The sequence below is a fragment of the Cibotium barometz genome, chromosome 34 (assembly GCF_041138505.1).
Source record: "Cibotium barometz isolate CiBa-2024 chromosome 34, ASM4113850v1, whole genome shotgun sequence".
NCBI lineage: Eukaryota > Viridiplantae > Streptophyta > Polypodiopsida > Cyatheales > Cibotiaceae > Cibotium > Cibotium barometz.
Genome location: NC_141079.1, coordinates 6,629,927 through 6,649,137, shown reverse-complemented (window position 1 = coordinate 6,649,137; position 19,211 = coordinate 6,629,927). Strand labels below are relative to the sequence as shown.

Genomic DNA, 19,211 nt, shown 5'->3' with positions numbered 1-19,211 from the left:
CTGTATATATAAGTTATTTTCTTTCATAATGCAACATACTCTCCCATTGTGCAATTAAGTCTTGCTCTTGCTAATCCTCTCTCTAATTTTCTTCTCTAATGCATACTAGTAATAAGTGTGTGTGTGTGTGTGTGTGAGTGGTGTGAGGTGAGAGGAGGGATGAGGACTTGTAGAGAGACCAATGTGACAATGTGACAACGCTTGTAGGAGAGACGGTGACTGAAACTACTATCCAGGGAGGTGTGGAGCTCTTGAAGCGGTGTGCTCAAGCTCGGCCATTAGAAATATGCCCATGAGGTTATGGTTTCCTAAGGTAATCTCTTGTGAATGTGTTTCTAAAAGAGGCCAAAGCAAGCAATATAATTTTGGCACCATGCAATCCTTTGACTTTTTCCATTGTTTGTTCTCCAAATCTATGCATAACTCATTGCATATTCTCTTGAATAGTGGATTTCCACACAAAAGGAGTGGTTTTAATGAAGATTTCTATAAGTTTTGGTGACTTTTTGCTCTCTTTTTATGCATAAAAGAATGCTTGGTAGCTTAATTTTTTTAATTGATTTGTTGTTTTGATTGCTTATAGAGCAGTTTTTAATATTTATATAGGTTGCACGTAGCATATCCGAGGTTTAGATTTGCATCAAAATATGCATTATTAGCCACAAAGGAAAAAAATTTAGCAAGAGAGTTAATCTTTGATTAATTCTTAAGCATAAATTTTTATAACTCATTGTAATTAATTAAAGTCCGATTAATTAGTTTGAATCTTCCCTTTTTTGGAATGCATTTAAGGCATGTGTAAGAGGGTGTAAGAGACCTTCAATGATTGCTTATAGAGTAGTTTTTAATGTTTATATAGCTTGCATGTAGCATATGCTAGGTTTAGATTGCATCATTTGCATCATATGCTAGGTTTAGATTGCATCATTTGCATCAAAATATGCATTATTAACCACAAAGGAAAAAAATAGCAAGGGAGTTAATCTTTGATTAATTCTTAAGCATAAATTTTTATAACTCATTAGAGTTAATTAAAGTGGGATTAATTAGTTTGAGTCTTCCCTTTTTTGGAATGCATTTAAGGCATGTGTTACACATGCATAACCTTCAATGCATGTTTAAAGGACAAAAGCCCCAAAAAAGGGGGGAATGTGTCATAAGCTTTAAAGAGGGTATAAGTGGAATGTTGATTTTTCTTACCCACACCTTTTTGAAAAATCACCCTAGGGAGGAAAACCAAAAAAACCCCCCAAAAAATCATGCTTAGGAGGCGTGTGCCACGTGGTCCCCATAGAAAAAAAGTCCCTCGCAAGATAAATCACAGCCAAAAAATCTTATCACACGACCAGAAAACTCGATCATGGATGAAAATTCTGATCACGGCCAAAAAAAATTCCCATACGACCAAAAAACCCGATCAGAGTCAAAAAAAATCGATCATAGTCGAAAAATCCCGATCACACAGCCAGGAAAAATCCCAATCCAACAACGGCGAAAAAACCCCGATCATGGCCATGATCACACGACCGTGACTATAATCACATTGAAAAATTACAGTTAGAATTACAGAGCGTGATCACAATTGGTGACTATAATCATGTGTGGAAAAATCATGGAGTAGGAAAAAAAACGTAACCATGTTCATTAGCCTATATTTCCCAAACCGTGAGGCCAATAAATGTGTTCTAGTAATCATCGTCAAGATCTTTCCTAGTTGATATGTGGGCGGCCTCGGCCCCGGCTTGTGCCATACCTGAGGGGGGTGCCTTCCACCATACGGGGGTTGGGGGTGTGTGTGAGTATTTCTACAAAATTTCCTGTACCTGCTTTTAAAAAAAAAAAAAAAGATCTTTCCTAGCTCTTTAAATCTTTCTTTTCAGGAGCAGACCAAGCCAATTTTCATTATTTTGACCTCCGACCAACTATCACAAAAGTCCACCTAAAACTAGAGGCGAAAAGCGCACTAAAATAAAAAACAAGCTTGTGGACAGCTTCCAGACTATTGTTTGAGCAACCAAATGCAAGAAATTTGACACGGTTAAGGAGAAAAGTTGTATTACTCTTAAAAAATTACAACTCTCGTATTTCTAGATTCTTTTTGTAGCATATTTGAAAAAGGACTACAAATTTGAAAAAAGTCATTTTGACATTTTCCAAGAAAACATGTGTGAATTGACAATGATGGAAAATAGGTTTTGAAACCTTCTCTATCGTCTAGGAAACTATTGATGTGCACACTTTTTAGACAAATATTTCCTATAGTTAGTACGCCTAAGAGAAAATTCATGCAAACGGACCCTCGTTTAGCACATAGGGAGGTGGACCAAGCATACAAAGGTTGTTTCGGGTTATAAGGAAAATAAAGAAAACACAAAAGAAGAACAATGGCCATAATGGCTAACCTAGGGAGGTTAAACGTGCCAATATTGAAACTTAATCTAATAGTAGCTAAAACCTACCAACCCTTGAGGCCCATGCCTTAAGTATAGCCCCCAATCACATCTGCCATGCATTGGGCCAGTCTTTTGTCTCCAACTGTACTACTAGGTTTCACACCCTTGGTGACTAGTTCTATGCCGCGCAACAATTGGTCTTTTGTCTCCAACTGTACCACTAGGTTTCACACCCTTGGTGACGCAAGTTCCCATGGTGACTAGTCCTATGCCGTGCAACAATTGGTTCGAATTTCTTGTAAATTCTTGGAGATGGTACCCCACAAACCTTGCAATCCCTAGATGCCCAAACTCTAGTAATATTGAACAATTTAAGAAGGGGGGTTGCATAAGGATTGCATGGTGCTTTAATCAAAGGACTTGCGTATGACCCAAAGAAGTCATCTAGAGTCATGCCCATAGAGTCATCTAGAGTCATGCCCATAGAATTTAAGAAGGGGGGTTGCATAAGGATTGCATGGTGCTTTAATCAAAGGACTTGCGTATGACCCAAAGAAGTCATCTAGAGTCATGCCCATAGAATTTCCAAGCTCATGGGAAAATATGATGGATCTACCAATCTTGTTCAATTCATGGGGAAATATGATGGATCTACCGATCTTGTTCAATTCATGCAAACATTTGAGCATAACGATGTGAAGCATTTGGACCAACAAGGTGCATGTACTCAAATCTATACTTAGTGGGTAATTACGGTCACTAGATGGTTTAGCACTTTATCTATGGATTCTTAACACAACTTCATAGGTAGAGTGCCGCAACAAAGCTCTACATGATAGAGCGGAGACCTAAGGAAACCATCAAGGAGCAAAGAGAAATTGATCTCAAGAGATGTCCATTGTAGAATTCTCTAATGCCTTGCTTGAAATCTTAGAAAGTCACTATAAGAAAGAAAATGAGCTAAATTGCTAGCAACCCTTACAATCCCTTTCTCTTACAGACCTAATGTGTTGTGCACATTGTGGTCTCGCCACCATCCTAATCCACATTTCATGTACCTTAAGCCAATCTTCCTATATTGCAGTCATTACAAGGCTTTCAGTCTTCATGTCCTAGCCCACGCTCTCAGAGCCGCCACGTGGGGCAGCTCCGAGCCTCCACGTGGTAACCCTCGACTAATCTTAGATTATTGATAGATTTCTTCAACTTAAAACTTCAAAGTAGTAACATGGGGCAGCTCCAAGCCTCCACGTGGCAACCCTCGAGTAAACTTGATTGATAGATTTCTTCAACTTAAAACTTCAAAGCAGTAACGTGGGGCAGCTCCAACCCTCCACGTGGCAACCCTCGAGTAATAGATTATTGATGGATTTCTTCAAGGTCAAATGAAAAACTAAAGGTTGAATCAAAGTAGAGGGCCCATCGATATGGACTATTGTCCAGGAAAAAATACACTCTTTTCACGACTAAGGTAGCGAATTTTGATGCATTACGGCAACGCGCTCTACTAGTGCCCTACCTGCGTGCGATGGCAAGCTACGTGCCCCCCAACTCACTGCAAAACCCTTCTGTAAGTAGAGTCAAAGACTAATTCTTCAATGTTATGCTTATTAATCGCGGCAGATTAGTTCATGAATCAAGCTGCAGCCAAGGCTTTACTGCCAGTCAATTTAGAGATTAACGTTGAAATCTTTTCTGAATCTAGTTGAAAATCTTGACCACCAGCATTTTCGGCTCTTCTGAGTTCTGACGCGTTTTTCATGCACCCAACTCGTTGAAAAGCTTGACTGGCCTTCCTCTCTTCTGACGCGTTTTCATTATGAGTATAGAGTAATGGGTGACACATAAAGTTTGAACCCGTCCTTAGGTATACTAGCAAGCCCCTCTCTGCTATGAATTAGAGCTCTGTTTACATCAGAGTATCTGTTGAAACTATGCTGTGATTCTATCTGATTAATCATCTAGGGAAGTAATTCAGGTTCCATCTTAAGCATTCCATGGCTTGGGAAAACCTGTATGTTCTCTGAATTAGAGCTCTGTTAATATCAGATTATGTGTAGATTACATGCTGTGAGTCTACCTGACTAATCATCTAGCAAAGTGATTAAGGTTACTTCTTAAGCATTCCATGGTAGTGGTAGCTTTCCTCTCTATCAGATTATGTGTAGATTCCCTGCTGTGAGACTATGTGATTAATCATCTAGTAAAGTGATCAAGGCTCCCCGTCTTAAGCATTCCATGGCTTTCTACATGTAGTGAAGCTATTTGATTAATCATCAGAGAAAGAAATTAGGGTTCCTTCTTAAGCATGCTTTCCACATGTTCTGAAGTTATGTCATTATATCATCTTAGAAAGCGATTAGGGTTTCCTAAGCATTCCATGGCTTTCCACCACGTATGTCATTAGTCATCTGAGAAAGTGCTTAGGATTCCTTCTTAAGCATACCATGGATTTCTAGACGACATTAGAGGTCTATCAAGAGTCATGGTAGATAGAAAGTTCTGAGACAGCATGCCATAGCTCTTCCCCTCACCAACTAGACCAGGAAACAGTCTTCTTAGGTACAGTGGCACGAGCTGAGTGCTGTGGACCAGATAAAGAGTTATGTGACATCATACTTAGCCCCCCCTTTTTGCAACCAGACCAAGGAACACTCTTTGCAGATACAGCATTGTAAGCATTTATTACTACATTACGCAGCGCCTCAGGACCTTGCAAGTGCACAAAGGGAAATCAGTGTAAAGAGCCAGTGCCCCTGGCTCAGAAAAGGTTCTGTGAAGACTTAAGGTAACCACAGAGCTGTTCTGGCTCACAGCCGGTAACACCTTGGTGTGCTCACAGCACCATGGCCGGGGCTGCTCAAAGTGAGGTTCTGTTTGCTGAGTCCATTTTCAAATTGCTGTTCAAGGTTACTGACTTAATCGATGCCGCCAACAATGTGCTTGTCTTGAAAGACCAATTTACTGATTTTGCCAAGATGGTTGACAGACTAAAGCCTATCTTGTATGAATTGACGAACAAGAATGCTCAGAACTTTTCGGAGTCCATCAAAGGTGCACTATATAATTTGGATGTTTTGACAATGAAGGCCCTTGAGCTATCACAGAGCTGTAGATCAGGCAGCATATGCTTGCTTCTACTGAAGTGCCCCGACATCCTTAAGAAAATCCACAACATCTCAAAAGAGATAGGGTTTTGTTTAGATACTCTTAGCCTGGCTAACCTTGAGTTTTCCTTTGATACGAGTGCAAGAGCGGTCGAGCTGAGGGACATTATGAAGAATGCAGAGTTCAAGGCAGCAAGTGACACTGAGGCAATCATCACAAAGCTTCAAGTTGCATTTCAGGAAGAGCACAGCAACAGCCAGAAAGTACTCCAAGTGCTGGTAGAGCTTGCCAAAGTGACGGGGGCCTCCGTGGATTCTTCTTTTGTGGAACATGAAATTGAGACTGTCAAGAAAGAAAAGGTGGAATTGGAAGAACAGAAGCGCCAGAATGAAGCCCATTTCTTGGAGCAGGTGATTTCTTTTCTTTACAGGTCAGACATGGTGCCCTCCACAAGCACAGAGAGTGGGCCTTATGAACACCTACCTATTGAAGAGGCCCCCATGAAAGCCTTCTGTTGTCCGCTTACAGGCACGGTGATGGAGGACCCTGTGGACATCTCTTCGGGTTACACTTTTGAGAGGAGAGCAATCCGAGAGTGGTTTGATGAAGGTAAGAAAACCTGTCCAGTATCTAATGTAGCACTAAAAAATTATGATCTGCACTCGAACGTGAGCCTTTTGGAATCGATCAAAGAGTGGAAAGAAAGGATTGCCATCAGCAGGATTGAGAAAGCGGTGGCCAGAGAGATTCATCTTTTGGACAGGTCTGAGATGGATGAATACCTTTCTGACCTTCTGGAGCTGATTGGCAAGGTTAGAGGAGGTATTACTGTTGATCGCATCATTCCACAATTGGTGAAGCTTCCACGGCTTTACAACGATGTGTCTATCAAAAGTAAGGCAATGGAATGCCTGTCGCGTCTAGCAGGGATGGGCTCTCGATATAAGGTACAGCTTTTTCTTGCTGGTCCATGTTGTTGTTTAATCTTCAGAATAATTTATTTCTGCTTTTTATTATTGTTAACTTAAAGGATCAAAGGGGTGAGAAGTTGAACGTGATGCAGGAGCTGGTTGCCAATGGGGACGGAGTAAGCCTTGCTGTAGAGTGTCTTGCGGAAGATGAAGCTGGTATTCGGGCTCAGGCAGTGGCACTGCTGCTGGAGCTTTCCAGAGAGTATAAACTCTGTTATACCATAGGGAATGCAAAGAATTGCATCCCACAATTGGTTGCATTAACCAATACTAAAGATGCAATTCTTGCTACCATGGCACAGGTTATCTTGGCAAACTTGGCTGGTGTGATTGAGAACCTGAAATGCATTTGCGAAGCTAATTATTTGAAGCCTTTGCTTGACAAGCTAACACATGGTGAGAAACTTCGTTTTGCACCTGAGACAGCTCTCTAGCTGTTGATTAGCAATGGAGTCTAGAGAGCTGGTCTTCTTGCAGGCAACTTATTAGAGGATATTGCTATGCCATGAGGGTGGGAGAGGGCAATGGATGTGAAAGTAGCTTATAATACACGTGATTTCCCTAATCTTTTGTATTTAATATGTTGACAGGGTCTATCTATGATAAGGTCCAAATGGCCATGCTATTGGGGAAGACAACCCTGACTGATTATAGCAGGGCAACCTTAGTCCAACAAGGCATCTTGCCGCCTCTTGTGCAGTTACTCTCAGAAAAGAACCCTGTTGCAAATCAAGCCGTGCTGAGAGCGCTTCAAAATCTTGTGAGACACTCAGATGTCAGGGCTGCAGTTCTAGCAGCTGAGGTTGTTAAACCTTTGCTTGAGATTTTACTGAGCAGGGAAGCTGCAAACAAAAGTAGCTGCCACGAGATGGCATCTGGCATTCTTGCCTCCCTCGCAACGCCAATCCCAAACAGTGTGGCAGCAGAAGCTGATGCCTTAGAGTCTGCAGGCTTGACAGTTTTGCAAGAAAAGGAAACGATTCGTGGTCTGATTGTTCTCCTTGCAACCACTGACGGATCTTCTTCATTCAAGGTGCACCTATTGCGTGTTCTTCTTGCAGTAGCTACTATGAAGGCAGCAAGTGAGGCACGAGAGGAGATGCAGGATGCTGGGGCTATTCAGCTTCTGTTATCCCTCTGTGATGAAACGGATGCAGACGTGAGGCTTCACACATTCAGGTTAATGAGCAATTTGTTAGAGGATGACAACGGCCAGCATCTTGTGGACAGTGTGGAAGAGAAGCATGTCGCGAGCTTTGTCATGGCTCTTTCAGATGTAGATGTTGAAGTGGTTGTGGCAGTATTGGGTATTCTGTCTAAGTTCCCTGATTATGATTCCCGGATTATGGATTTGTTGACCAGATCTGAAGCCTTGCCTAAAGTGATGGAGATACTGTCCAGAGAAGATCTCAGACCACTGAGAGAAAGGGATCGCCTCATTGAGAGTGCACTCAGTGTCTTTCTTCTCTTTGTTGCCTCACCTTCCCCTTCTGTCCTCGAAAAACTGACCCGATTTGAGCCTACTGCGGTACTCCTACGTATCCTTGATCACAGCAGGCCATTATCCAGGCAAAGGGCGGCAACTGCTCTAGCTCGGCTTTCGGTAAACACCATGCGTCTTAGCAGGTCTGCAGCTCAAACAAGAAGCTCAAAGTTGTTATGTTGCTGGGGACAGGCCAATATGCATGCATGCACTGTTCATGGCAAAATCTGCTCGGCAGAACAATCCTTTTGTTTAGTGAAAGCAAATGCCATAGCTCCTCTTGTGAAAACCTTAGGAGAGAAGGAGTGTTCTGCAGATGCAGCTGCCCTGGGTGCAATAGAGACGCTTATGGGTGACACATGGGGTCCTGGCATGAAGGCTGTCAAAGAAGCTGAAGGGTTGGCACCGATCATACGGCTCCTCACAACAGGGAGTCAGCAAGCACAAGAGAAAGTTCTTGCACTGCTAGAGAAACTGACCCTTGAGAAGGAGTATACTGCTCTAATTGGGAAAGCAGAAGAACGCGAGCTGATTCAGCTGATGCAGCAAGGCTCGCATCCCATTAAAAAGCTTGCTGCTAAGATACTTGGGAACTCGGGCAAGATTCCAAAGCAGTCCACTTATTTTTAGGGGTGGCATCAATCAGAGCCCCCTCTCCTGAAGCCACATGTGAAGTGTCACACATGATGATGGTATGTAACCATTATTTCCTTCTCTGATCTCCACAGTGCTGCTTCAGAAATATTCTCAACTAATTTTCTGGTTGAATTGCGACCCTTGCAATGTTGATGGTGAATTTTTTCAAATTGACTTGAGAAATAATCCCGATTGAAATACATTCTTAATTTCCAAGTGACTTTTTGGTCTTGCCTTATTCATAACATAGTAGAGGCTCGGTGCCAATGGGGATTTGCACAATCAAAAGCACTCTTGGTCAAGTGTGTCAATTATCCAGGAGTTTGAAATCTTTTGCAAAGTTTTGACTCTTGCAACTTGACCATGTATTTTTCATTTGACTTGGGATTATTATCCAAGGGTTTGAAGTCTTTTGCAAAGTTTGACTCTTGCAATGTTGACCATGTTTTTTTTTTCAATTTGACTTGAGAAATAATCCCGAATGAAATACGTTCCTAATTTTAGTTTACAAGTGACTTTTTGGTCATGCCTTATGCATAACATAGTAGATAGAGGCTTGGTGCCAAGTGGGATTTGCACAATCAAAAGCACTCTTGGTCGATGTGTCAATGATCCAAGAGTTTGAAATCCTTTGCGAAGTTTGACTCTTGCAACGTTGACGATGTATTTTTTCATTTGACTTGAGAAATAATCCCAATTGAAATACGTTCTTAATTTTGACTTTTTGGTCAAGCCTTATGCATAACATAGTAGATAGAGGCTTAGTGCCAAGTGGGAATTGCACAATCAAAAGCACTCTTGGTCAATGTGTCAATGATCCAAGGGTTTGTTGAAATCTTTTATGAAGTTCGACTCTTGCAACGTTGACCGTGTATTTTTTCATTTGACTTGAGAAATAATCTCGATTGAAATACGTTCTTAATTTTAATTTACAAGTGACTTTTTGGTCATGCCTTACGCATAACATAGTAGGTAGAGACTTGGTGCCAAGTGGGATTTGCACAATCAAAAGCACTCTTGGTCAAGTGTGTGATCCAAGGGTGTGAAATCTTTTGCATTACGAAAATTGTTATTTGTGAATATTCCTAGAGTGATGACATTTTGTGGAGAGTTGAATCTCATGTTTTCAATGGATTTAATTTGTTTTCATTTGAAGTGACCGCTATTCAAAATGGCATAGGCATCTATATCTAGGAGAGTCTTTCACTCTGAGGCTTCACGAAGGGTGAGAAAGGCTTACACATTTTTTCTTTTTTTCTTTTTTCAATTTTTATTATTGAAAAAAGACAATAGAGGTTACAAGAGTCGGAGATTTAGCTTTGGCCAAGCTCCTGATACATGGAATCATGGGGGAGTTACAATTTACCAAAGTACTGAGTTACATACCGGGATTCATGGGGGATTACAGATTACCAAAGTACTGAGTTACAAGATGGCTTCTATATCATACCTAAGTTTCCTATAGGTACTGGAGCTTTAGAACATAGGAGAGATCAATCTTGACGAGTTGCTCTCTCTTTTCTTTTAGCTGTAGTAGCTTTATCTTCGCCTGAATGTTCATGGCCGACCTTTCAATCTGGACTTTAGCTCTTGAAATTTTGGTCTCAATGGCAGTGAGCTTCCTCAGGTAGAATCTCTCTCCAGCGGAGGTGAGCTGACTTTTGAGGGTGTTAGTATTCCGAGTACTGCCATTGTATAAGGCCGCTAGTCTTTCAAGCCAAAAGAACCAGAGAATCTCTGTTCTAATTACAGTCCACAGCTCCGTAGAGCATCCTATTGAATCACCAATGAGCAGATGTTTCCATGACAGTGATGTTTGCCCCCAACTAGCTATCGGGAAGGGCAATGGTACTTACACATTTTTTCTAGAATTATTTTAGAAAGGGCTTTTAATGAGGTGAAGAAGAAATGCTTGCAAAAATGCATAAGCCGAATCCTTATTCCTTTGGGTCGCGGAACCTGCGAAAGAGTCGACGTGTCGAAGCGATGTCTGCATGTTCTGTGTAAGGGTCCAGCTTGGTGGGCGGGAACTTCTGGCCGCGGAGCAGGACAGCAGCAGGACGGCAACAGACAACACCTGCAAAATATTGAATTATGAGTGGAACGCGCGCTTGGAGGTAGGTACTCTGTGCTGTCTCATTTCTCTTCTTTTGAGTGGAGCATTCTGGACAACTGGAGGGTACTGAGGGACAAGGCAGTCTGAGACCCTCCAAGAGGAGGGTGTGTGAGTCTCAGAAAGTGCAGCTTGATGTGATGGATGTACAAGAGAATAGTGACCAGACTTATGCTGCTAGGGTTCAGAATGGAGGCATTTTTTAGCAGGCAAGGGTCTTTTTGGAGCATGAGATTGTGTAGGAATTGGGCAAGCTTTCTACCAAGGTGGGTGATTGTAAGAGGGTTCTCAGAGTTGGTAAGGAACTTTCCATCAACAAAACTATGGCAGAGCTCCATAGGGCTATGGCTTGTGGTGTCTATATCTATTTTATGGGTAAGCCACCATCTGTGACGAGGAATTTCAGAGGTGGTTCCATGAGGTGTATGGAAAAAAAGCCTCTCTGTGCAGGTTCCATTTTGTGGGCAAGGAGTTTTATTAGGCTATTGTTGAACATGAGGGCCAAAGGGAGTATATTCTTGCCAGAGTTGCTGCCTTCAAAGGAAATGTCGTATATTCTATCCCTTGGTCCCCAGCATTTAAGCCAAAAGAGACTCTCCTATATCAGTGCCCAGTCTGGGTGGACTTCCCAGGGCTTCCCCATTTTTTATGGGATCAAGTTAAGGAGTTGGCTAGTGCCTTGGGCAGAGTGCTGCATGTTCCTAGAGTGGCTGTGTCTGAAGGCAGAGCACCAAGGAGAGCATGTGTACTGTGGGATAGAAGGATGGCGGTTCCAGATTTCATCCAATTTGACATGGAAGGTTTCAAAGTTGACATTGGAGTCCACTTCCACCCATTTCCTGGTTCTTTTTACCAGTGTTGGGGCCATGGGCATTTTGCAAAAGATTGCCCAGGTGAGAGTGCAGATAGCAAGCAACCCTATGAAGGAATGCAAGTCAACTCCCCAAAGGAGGCTCAGGATAAGAAGGTTAATGAGGCTACAGCTAAGGCTACCCATGCTAATCATGGTAAGGAGCAGCATATGCAGGAAAAGATCAAGCATAGTGATAAGGTATACGCCAACAAGATTGAGGGGGGAGGCAATGAAAAGGTTCAGAAGGATGAGAATTGGCAAGTTGTTGCCCAAAAGAAGGCTGGCAACAAGAGCCAAATGGGGCGGAAAATAGTTTTTCAAAACATTACCAACAAGAGTGCTGGCAGAAATCTTAAGAAACAAGCTAGAAGTAAAGCAAGGGCATTTGCCATTCTGCTTGAAGGAGAAGATGTGGAGAACCTTTATGATGGAGGGAATGCATAGAGCCTACTCAGGACAGATGAAGCTGCTCTCTTGGAATGTAAGAGGGTTATGCTTAGAAGGGAGACAGACTTGTGTAAGAAAATGGTGGCAGCTGAAAGACCTGATTTTGTGTGCTTGCAAGAGTCAAAGTGTGGTCCAATGTTGCTTAGATTCAGAGATATGGAGTGCATTACCAGTGGAACTAGAAGAGGCTCTGGTGGCTGTATGCTTTTGGTCAAGAAAAGATGGAAGATTTTGGATGTAATGAAAGATGATGCAGGCAGATTCCTGGCTTGTAAACTTGAGGTATGTGGTACCCAAATGGGCCTTACATGTATATGCCCCAAATAATGAAGCAGAGAGAAGGGATTTATGGGATGCAATCAAGGCAATAGATTGGGATGTCCCAATGATGCTTGCAGGAGAAAGGAACTTCTGTGAGGACCAAAGAGACTCTGATCAATGGAAGGCTCTAAAAAACCATTTAGATCTACTAGATCTAGCTTGCATGGATGGTTGCAGGGCTTTAAATAGCACCACATGGAGCAACAAGCAGTTTAATGAGGCTTATGTAGCAAGAAGACTGGATAGATTGTATGCCTTAGAGATGGCCAGCTGGCTGAGTAGTGATTGCAATGGTAGCCTCTTGCACAAATACCCCATGTCTGATCATATACCTTTAAGATTGCTCTTCAGATGTAAGGTGTTGAGAAGGACTAACAGAGGACCCCCTGCATTCAAATTTAATGGCTTTGGCTGCTGTGAGGACCATATGTGGTAGTGGGGAAGGAGATTCAACTATGCTACAGGTCCTCAAGGAGCTTGAGGATCATGCTAGAAGAATGGAGCAGGCCAGAGCTAAGGCTGCAAGGGTACAAACAGGGTTGTACTGGCTGCAAGTTGGGGATGCCCCTACCAAGGTCTTTTTCAAATCCTTGAGATCCAAGAAGGATATGGAGTTTCTCTCTTCTATCAGAGATGAACATGGGGTGATAATATCAGATGAAGACAAGATAAGGAACACTTTTGTGAAAGATTTATCAGGTGTTGTGGGCTCACCTATGGAGCTAATTGACACAATTACAGTGAAAGAGTCAGAGAGTTTTTGGAACCTGTGGAATGTATGGTGGAGGAAGAAACTAGACTTTTGCTAGGCAGGCCTTTTTCCTCACATGAGCTAGATTTTGTGGTTGCTTCACTCAAAAAGGAGAAATCTCCTAGTCCAGATGGGCTGCAAGCAAAGGTACTCCAAGAGTTAGTGGGATATGCAGGTGAAGATCTTTGCCAGCTACTTAATGCATGCAGGAGATGGCCAATTACCAGAGCAAATGAATACTGGGCTGATCAAGCTGATTCCTAAGGGGGGGGGATAAACTAGATGCTAAGAGCGACATACCTCTCACAATGTTAAATACAACTTATAAAGTGATTGCCAAGGCTCTTGCCCTGAGAATCAGGTCATTGGTTAGTCAACGGGTCCATGCCATGCAATATGGATTTTTTCATGGAAGGAGTATCCATGAGGCTCTCTTGAACACAATCACCGGCATGGAGTGGGCTGCAGAGCAAGAGGATCAATTTGTCATGGTAAACTTGTCACCTTTTTGCTGATGACAACAGCAATATAGTCAAGTGTGAGAAAGATTGTATACAGGCATTGGTACAAGTATACGAGGACTTCTGTAAAGTGAGTGGCTCAAAGATAGCTCATCATAAAACTAAATGTCTACAATCAGCAGCAGAGGTTGCTGGATTAGTTGGGTCTTAAAAACATTGGGATTGGCAAAGTGGTCAGATACCTTAGATGTCCCATTGGGGTTGGTATCACTAGGCATCAGTGCTTTGAGTGGATGTATCAAAAATTCATGCAAAAGGTTCAAAGTAGGTCCCAACTAAAGCCCAGCACAACTTGTCTTTTGAATCGGCAACACATTTTAAAAATGACCCCCGGGCCTTTTTTTAATGTATTTAGTGCAAAAACATATGAACCTAAAGAAGCTCCATGTAGCAGAAATAATAAAGAACTAGTGGCTTGACCCGTTCCTGACGGGCAAGAGTATTCTAATTCGTCGATCACAAATCAGTGCAGTAGAGAGAGGTGTTGCTCTAGAGTCCCAAGATCACGGGTTCAAGCCCTCACTGTGCGAAAGCGATTGCACACACGGGTGTGTTTTTTTTCTTACTTTCAAATTTCAAACAACTGAAAAAAAACGCTCATCTTCGAAGGGTAAGTAGGGATAAGCCTTATATTTGAAGCCCATGGTCCCTAAATTGCCAACCTATATATAAACACACCATGCTTACCATATATATATTCCTAAAGCACTTAATCTCATTGAATAAAGCACCAAACTTGGCGTAAATAAACAACCAACATTTCAACCCAAAATAATGTTGATAATCTCAACACACTTGAACAAAGCTTCAAAACAATCTTCAGACGACTGGAAGCCTATACTCCTTGGAAGCCTATACTCCTCGCCTCCATCAGGCAAAAAACATTAAAGAAAAAATATTAGCTAGTACAAGATAAACTCTTCGTGGAAAAAAAAGAAGAAAAGTAACAAAACCTTACAGAACTCATTTGGTGGATCAATATTTGAGGTGAATGGGGTTTGAACAAGCTTGTAGACAGCAAACCGACAAATTATGTATTGTTTAGTGCCTATGACTCGAAAATCTAACTTATCAGGCTTTTCATAGTCCATAAACATTACATGAACATGAAGTTGATCCGCGATCTGTTGTAATCTCAGACTGTAAATTCCAAGGAGCCCAAAGCTCTCGTTGTAAGGGTCTCAACCATACAAACCCAACAATAATTTGGGCTCTAAAAAATAAAGATATTCCCTGTTGACGAAAAGTATGTATCAATAGCAATATAAATTCACCAAACAAAATGTAAAAATCTTAATAAAAACGGGTTTCTATATATACCGTAAAACACTAGTGCTCTCTAATAGTTCGATAATTAGAGATGTTGTTGCTTGTCCTTCCCAAAATGGAGGGTCTATAATTCAACCATGAATATTACATAGATTATGGAAAACAAAAATACATGAATTATAGCAATCTAAAAAATAATTACCTTCAATATCTTGGCCATCACCATTAACAAATGAAAATGATTTCCTTGCCACCGCCATCCTAAGAAATATACCCTTGATATCAAATATAACACTCACAACACTAATAATTTACGTAACACTTTAAGGTCTCCCGCTCTCCCTCTGTCTCTCTCTATATATCTTCAATATCTTGGCCATCACCATTCAATACCTTCAATATCTTGGCCATCACCATTAACAAATGAAAATGATTTCCTTGCCACCTCCATCTTAAGAAATATACCCCTAATATCAAATATAACACTCACAACACTAATAATTTACATAACACTTTAAGGTCTCCCTCTCTCCCTCTGTCTCTCTCTATATATATGTTTAGTATTTTGTGCCAAGCAAGAAAAATAAATAAAAGCAAGTCAAAAGTAAACGTTTGCTTATCCAAATGTCCAAAAATAACAAATAGGAACTCACAAACACCCGTCCGCCATCTCAACAATTAGAAGCACCTCTTGAGCAATGTCAGGGCACTCTCTTTTGTGGATCTACATGGTATCTTTAGCTAAATGCAAGTAGATTTATACACCTGAATTCAATAATACCAAAGAGAGAAGCATCAATGTGAAAGATTGCACAAAAATACAACATAGATTACACATGTTACATAAATGGAAACATTTTTTTCATTGATACAAATATATCTATGATTATAGTCTCCAGTGTTTGTAAGCTACTATATCAATAGCTTGTTCTCTACCTTTTAGGCATAGATTAAACTTACATCTTGGTTTATGCCATTTGGAAAGCCTCCTTGTAGACAACATTGGTTGTGAAGACTTTGCTTAAACCTTCTATGCTGCTTTCATGTTCCATATGATGATTTACACACACTTTCACTACATCAGATGATCTAACACGTGACATAGCAACGTACAACTATCCATGTGTGAATACTTGGGTGGCCAAGTAAAGTCCCAATACGTCCTTGGGACTTATTTATTGACATACCAAAGGCTAACCTTACAGGAAATTGTCTCCTTCTCATGTCAAAAGGCAATTGCAGCATAGTAGGTATGAATGTTAACTTGGGAATAAAGACCCTATCCAATGTTGGTACCTGTAATGATTTTTGCTTCTATCACCTTTGAGTGAAATTGCTTACATATCAATCTGATACCATTACAAATTCCCCCGCGAGGATCCAAATTGCGGAGTAGCATGATAGGAGCATTAATTTTTAGAATCAAGCGATGAGGAGGGTAACCACCACCCAAGTTCAAACTGTTCAAGTACTCAATTAGGTATAATATTGCGTCATTCTCGGAAGAAGCAACCGAATCAGCACTGAGGTATTCTCTTTCAAGACCAGGCAATGCACTTAAGGCTAGTTCATTAACCTCATCAACCTCTAGATTTCGTGGTGCAGGTATAGCACGATCTTTAAAGAAGCATCCATATTCCTCCACCCTCTGAAGATCTTTGTATACCCATTCTACCAAACTCAAAATGGAGTTCCCATGGATCAACATTCGTGTTGGTATTACCACTCTACCTTCATTGTTTGGATGGCCTATAGAGCCATCTCCAATTTGTAATGTCCATTTGACAAATTCTTGTTCCGTACAATCATAAGAATTGTTTCTAACCCTTTGGGTGAGCTTTAGAACTTTCACATATCTCCAAATATGTGACCGGCATAATATTGCATCAACAATGTCCTCACGCGATCCCTTTGGCACAACCGATAAGATTTTCCTGAAGTCACCACCAAAGAGCATAACTTTCCCACCACTGAATCACTCTGCATAATGTCTTTCAATGTCATGTCCAGTGCTTCATATGCGTATTGATGCATCATTGGAGTCTGATCCCAAATAATTAACCTTGTAAGCTTCAACACCTCCGCTAATGGGCTATTAGCTTTAATTCCACATGTGCTAGAAGCATTGAGCACACCAATGGAATTTTAAAACGTGAGTGCGTTGTACGACCATTTGAAAGCAACAATGTAACTATTCTAGATGATGCACATGCCAATGCAACTTGATTCTCTCCACGTAATCATGAAAGCAAGGCATTATAAAGATAGGTTTTGCTGTCTGATCCACCTGGTCCATCAAGGAAAAAACACCCTGGTTCAAAGAAACAGCCTCCAAGATAGTGTCAAAAGCTCTTGATTGACAACTATGTAGACTCCTTTCCATGGAAACGGACAAAACAGCCTGCTCTGCTGTGAATAGAATCAAACATCATCTCTTTCATCAGCAAACCATTGTTGACACTGGCAATACTTGATCTATTGGGAACAGGCAACCCTTCAAAATTATGCAACCGCTTTCCATACTATTGTAAGAGGTCTTGCATTTGCAACAGAGCTTGATTCTTTGCTATAGAGACTGACAAACACCAACATCTATACACCCTCTCGCAAGGTATGGAAAAAATCATCTGAAAGCTCGGTGAAGAATTTATTCCAAAGGTGTCTAGGGGATATAGGCTCACAAAAAACCATTATAATGACAAACAATTGACGCAGCTGAAATCCTGTTTTCTGAAATGTAGCTTCTTAGAGACACATATACCACTCCTCATCCCTCTCTAGCATTCCTCTGGCTTCACATGCAGCCTTAAAACACGGATACAAATGTCCATCCACCGTTCGTAAATCCTCAAAAGATTTACAACCTTTGCACACAGTAAGTAACATGCATAAATAATATTGCTCACCTGCACTCGGAGTAACATTATATATACGTCCGATCACATTTCCCCTTTTCCTTTTAGTCCATGAGCGCAAAGCTGAATTCCACATCCACTTGCAAGGGAAATCAACATATAGCATGCTACTTGCATCCGTATACAATTGATTAGCTTTGAACCATTCAGTCAAAGATGTTCTTTGGTTTCTGTCACAACTAATCACATCATGCAAATCATCCTGATCATTGAATACAACATTGTTCTACATTGGGAGATGGATATGCAACCTTTGTATATCAGGCTTTTCATCATGCAAATCATATTGATATATGTGCCAGCATGCCTCTAACGCAAACATGTACCGCCCATCCAAATATTGACTAACCTCATCAATAAACTCGTGTGAGTCTTGCAACTCTATAGTAGCTCTATCATGTCCTTTATATACATACTTATACAAATACTTTACGGCAGTAATAGTAGAGCATACTTCAATGTTAATATGGGCTTTGTACCTCATAGACAGAAAAGGGTTATATGGAACAACCCATCAACTATCCACCCTTTGATCCTTTACCTATATGAAACTACCATCGTCTCTCCGCATGTAAGTTGGATATCCATTGTCATCAACGCTAGTAGTCTCGCAAAAATTCCGAGGGTATCGATGTGTGCACCTCCCATTGACCATGCAAGGAGAGCGCACCCCACATGGTCCATGGATGTTACAATGACTAATTATGGTGTGCAACCCAGGAAACATCACCTTATCAGGAAGTTCAGCACATACCAACATATCATAGTGTGCAATCTCCCCACTGATTTACTTCCACTTTCTAATATCAATAATACATGTGCATGTGGGCAAGCCTCTTTTTTGAAATTCAATAACAGACACAAATCCCAACATCTTTCCAAATATTGCTTTTTCACCAATTAAGTGCATCATGTCCTTATGTTTCTCATAAAAGACCCGAGTTGTCAAGTCAGGTCGATCTTGGGGAACCTGACTAGGCAATAAGGCATTGGTTATTTCATCCCACTTCGGATTGCAAAAGTGAAGGTAATAAACATGTCAGGTTTACCAATCTTCCTAACAATTTCTATTGAATCTTGGTACAATTGATGCATATACTTAGGTCCCCCAGTATATGAAGATGGTAGAACTACCCTGCGCCTAGCAATGCCCCCAGAGACTCTATTGACCCCATCACTTGAATTACCCATATCTACAAGACCTTGGTATACTTCAGCATGCAATGCTTTCTGATTAATATGTATCCATACTAATCTAGATTCTTCCATGCTACTATATGTATCAACGATGTATTGTTCCAATAGCTGACTCCACGTAGAAGGCAGGCATTTGTATCTTCCCTTATTTGTAGTCTATATGCATAATATTGCCGTTGAGTTACAGTCTTTGTCTTCTCATTTGAACCTTGTCTATTCCTACTATATTGAGT

General features: G+C 41.1%; 1 protein-coding gene across 1 annotated transcript; it reads left to right on the top strand.

The window, feature by feature from the left end:
• The first annotated feature begins 3,795 nt into the window (after positions 1 to 3,795).
• On the top strand, positions 3,796 to 8,807 carry LOC147618660 (U-box domain-containing protein 43-like). Its single transcript, XM_086773690.1, has 3 exons — positions 3,796 to 6,448; positions 6,565 to 6,868; positions 7,063 to 8,807. Exons 1-3 carry the CDS (start codon positions 5,240 to 5,242, stop codon positions 8,583 to 8,585), a joined length of 3,036 nt encoding a protein of 1,011 aa, XP_086629816.1. The 5' UTR covers positions 3,796 to 5,239; the 3' UTR covers positions 8,586 to 8,807.
• Positions 8,808 to 19,211: the final 10,404 nt, after the last annotated feature.

Excerpts from the sequence above, each read along its gene's own strand:
- LOC147618660 (XM_086773690.1), top strand. The coding sequence starts at position 5,240 with ATGGCCGGGGCTGCTCAAAGTGAGGTTCTGTTTGCTGAGTCCATTTTC. Across the intron at positions 6,449-6,564 it reads GGATGGGCTCTCGATATAAG|GAGCTGGTTGCCAATGGGGA; the intron begins GTACAGCTTTTT and ends AACGTGATGCAG. Across the intron at positions 6,869-7,062 it reads GCTTGACAAGCTAACACATG|GGTCTATCTATGATAAGGTC; the intron begins GTGAGAAACTTC and ends ATATGTTGACAG.